Source organism: Bison bison, unplaced genomic scaffold (genome assembly GCF_000754665.1).
Source record: "Bison bison bison isolate TAMUID 2011002044 unplaced genomic scaffold, Bison_UMD1.0 scf7180017861324, whole genome shotgun sequence".
Classification (NCBI taxonomy): domain Eukaryota; kingdom Metazoa; phylum Chordata; class Mammalia; order Artiodactyla; family Bovidae; genus Bison; species Bison bison.
The window spans coordinates 6,262-7,589 of NW_011491896.1; the positions used below are offsets into that span (position 1 = coordinate 6,262).

At 55.1% G+C, this 1,328-nt stretch overlaps 1 protein-coding gene across 1 annotated transcript in view; it reads right to left on the reverse strand.

Moving 5' to 3' along the window:
- LOC104983092 (ATP-binding cassette sub-family D member 1-like) overlaps window positions 1-1,328 on the reverse strand; it is an 11,965-nt gene that overhangs the window by 6,255 nt on the left and 4,382 nt on the right. The window contains exons 4-5 of the mRNA XM_010832574.1: window positions 1,140-1,272; window positions 481-970 (exon numbers count right to left, since the gene is read on the reverse strand). Coding sequence (XP_010830876.1) covers window positions 481-970; window positions 1,140-1,272 — 623 coding nt within the window. The remainder of the gene's footprint in view (window positions 1-480; window positions 971-1,139; window positions 1,273-1,328) is intronic.

Here is a 1,328-nt window from a genome sequence, read left to right on the forward strand (position 1 = left end):
AAAAAAAAAAGAACAAAAGAGAACTTCTGAAGGACATCTGTCCGAAGGAGGGTTACTGGCCTGCAGGGAAGGGCTTTCCTAGAGAAAACTGCAGAGAAAGAGAACCAAAAAAAAGCAGAAACTCACGGGCGAATCTGAACATGCAGTGACCCAAAAAAGCCATGGCAAACTTGATGGTGGGCTGGTCCTCCAAAGTGTGGTAAGCAAGGGCTGGGATGAGCAGGAGCTATTGATTAACCCAGACTTTTCTCAAGTATGCACATTAATCTTTGAAGGGCAACCACGAAGACTGCAAATAGAATGAATTCCTTGCAAACAGGTAGAGGAACAAACTGGGAATCCTTCACAGTCCCCCAGGCCTCAGGCAAGAGGGCCCTGCCCTTGAAAAGCTGCAAGAGCGGGCGTGGGAAAGCCCAGGTTTGAGCCAGAAAGGGGCTCCTTGAACGTACTTCCCCATAATCCCACTGCCAAGATGGGTCAAGACAGGGCCAGGTGGGCAACTGTGCAGATGCCTGTTGAAGGGTGTTCCTGAACTGACATCCTTGGGCTTGGCTGAGTGGGACCAAGAAGCGTGAGATACTGTAAGGGGGACCCACATGTAGGGTGGCAGAGAGGAGCTCTGGGAGGGTGTGACTGTGGATGTTTCCCAAGGGTGCCAGCTGGGATCCCCAGCAGTAGAAGAGGCAGGTGGGCCAGCTGGGCACTGGGCCCTCCCAAGCCTAGCCCAGTGGTCCAGAAGGCCGGCCCTCTCTCACCTGACTCTGAGTAGCCAGTGGCAGTGATGATGGGGACAGCCACCATGAGCAAGCCTGAGGCGCTCCACACGTACTTCATAAGGAACTGCTCCAGCATGACATACCACAGGCGTTCCAGCAGAATGAGGTTGATCTGCGAAGCCAGGTCCTGGTAGGAGTGCTGCAGAAGGGCCAGCTCCACCTGTGGGGAAGGGGTGCCAGAGACCCAGAGGCATGGCAGTCAGTCCCCCGGGGCAACAGTGAGCATCCCTGAGTGCCAGGCTACACAGGCCATGCCATTCGAAGGCCATGACACGGCTGAGAGCAGGGGCTTAGGACTGGGCCACGCTTGATGAGTCAAAGCATTGTTTACCAAAATTGGCTTTGCTTAATGGCTCAGCCTACCTGGTCCAAATGCTATACCTCTTGCCACCTCCAGGCTGTGTGAGCTGGAGCAGGTCACTTTCCCTGTCTGGGCTACCATGGACAGGGGGACAGGTCTCAAACTCAGGAGAGGTATGGCATAGACAACGCAGCGCTGGGGTACAACGGCAGTGAAGGGGCTCATCCCCTCATTTCTGAGGCTCCCACCCC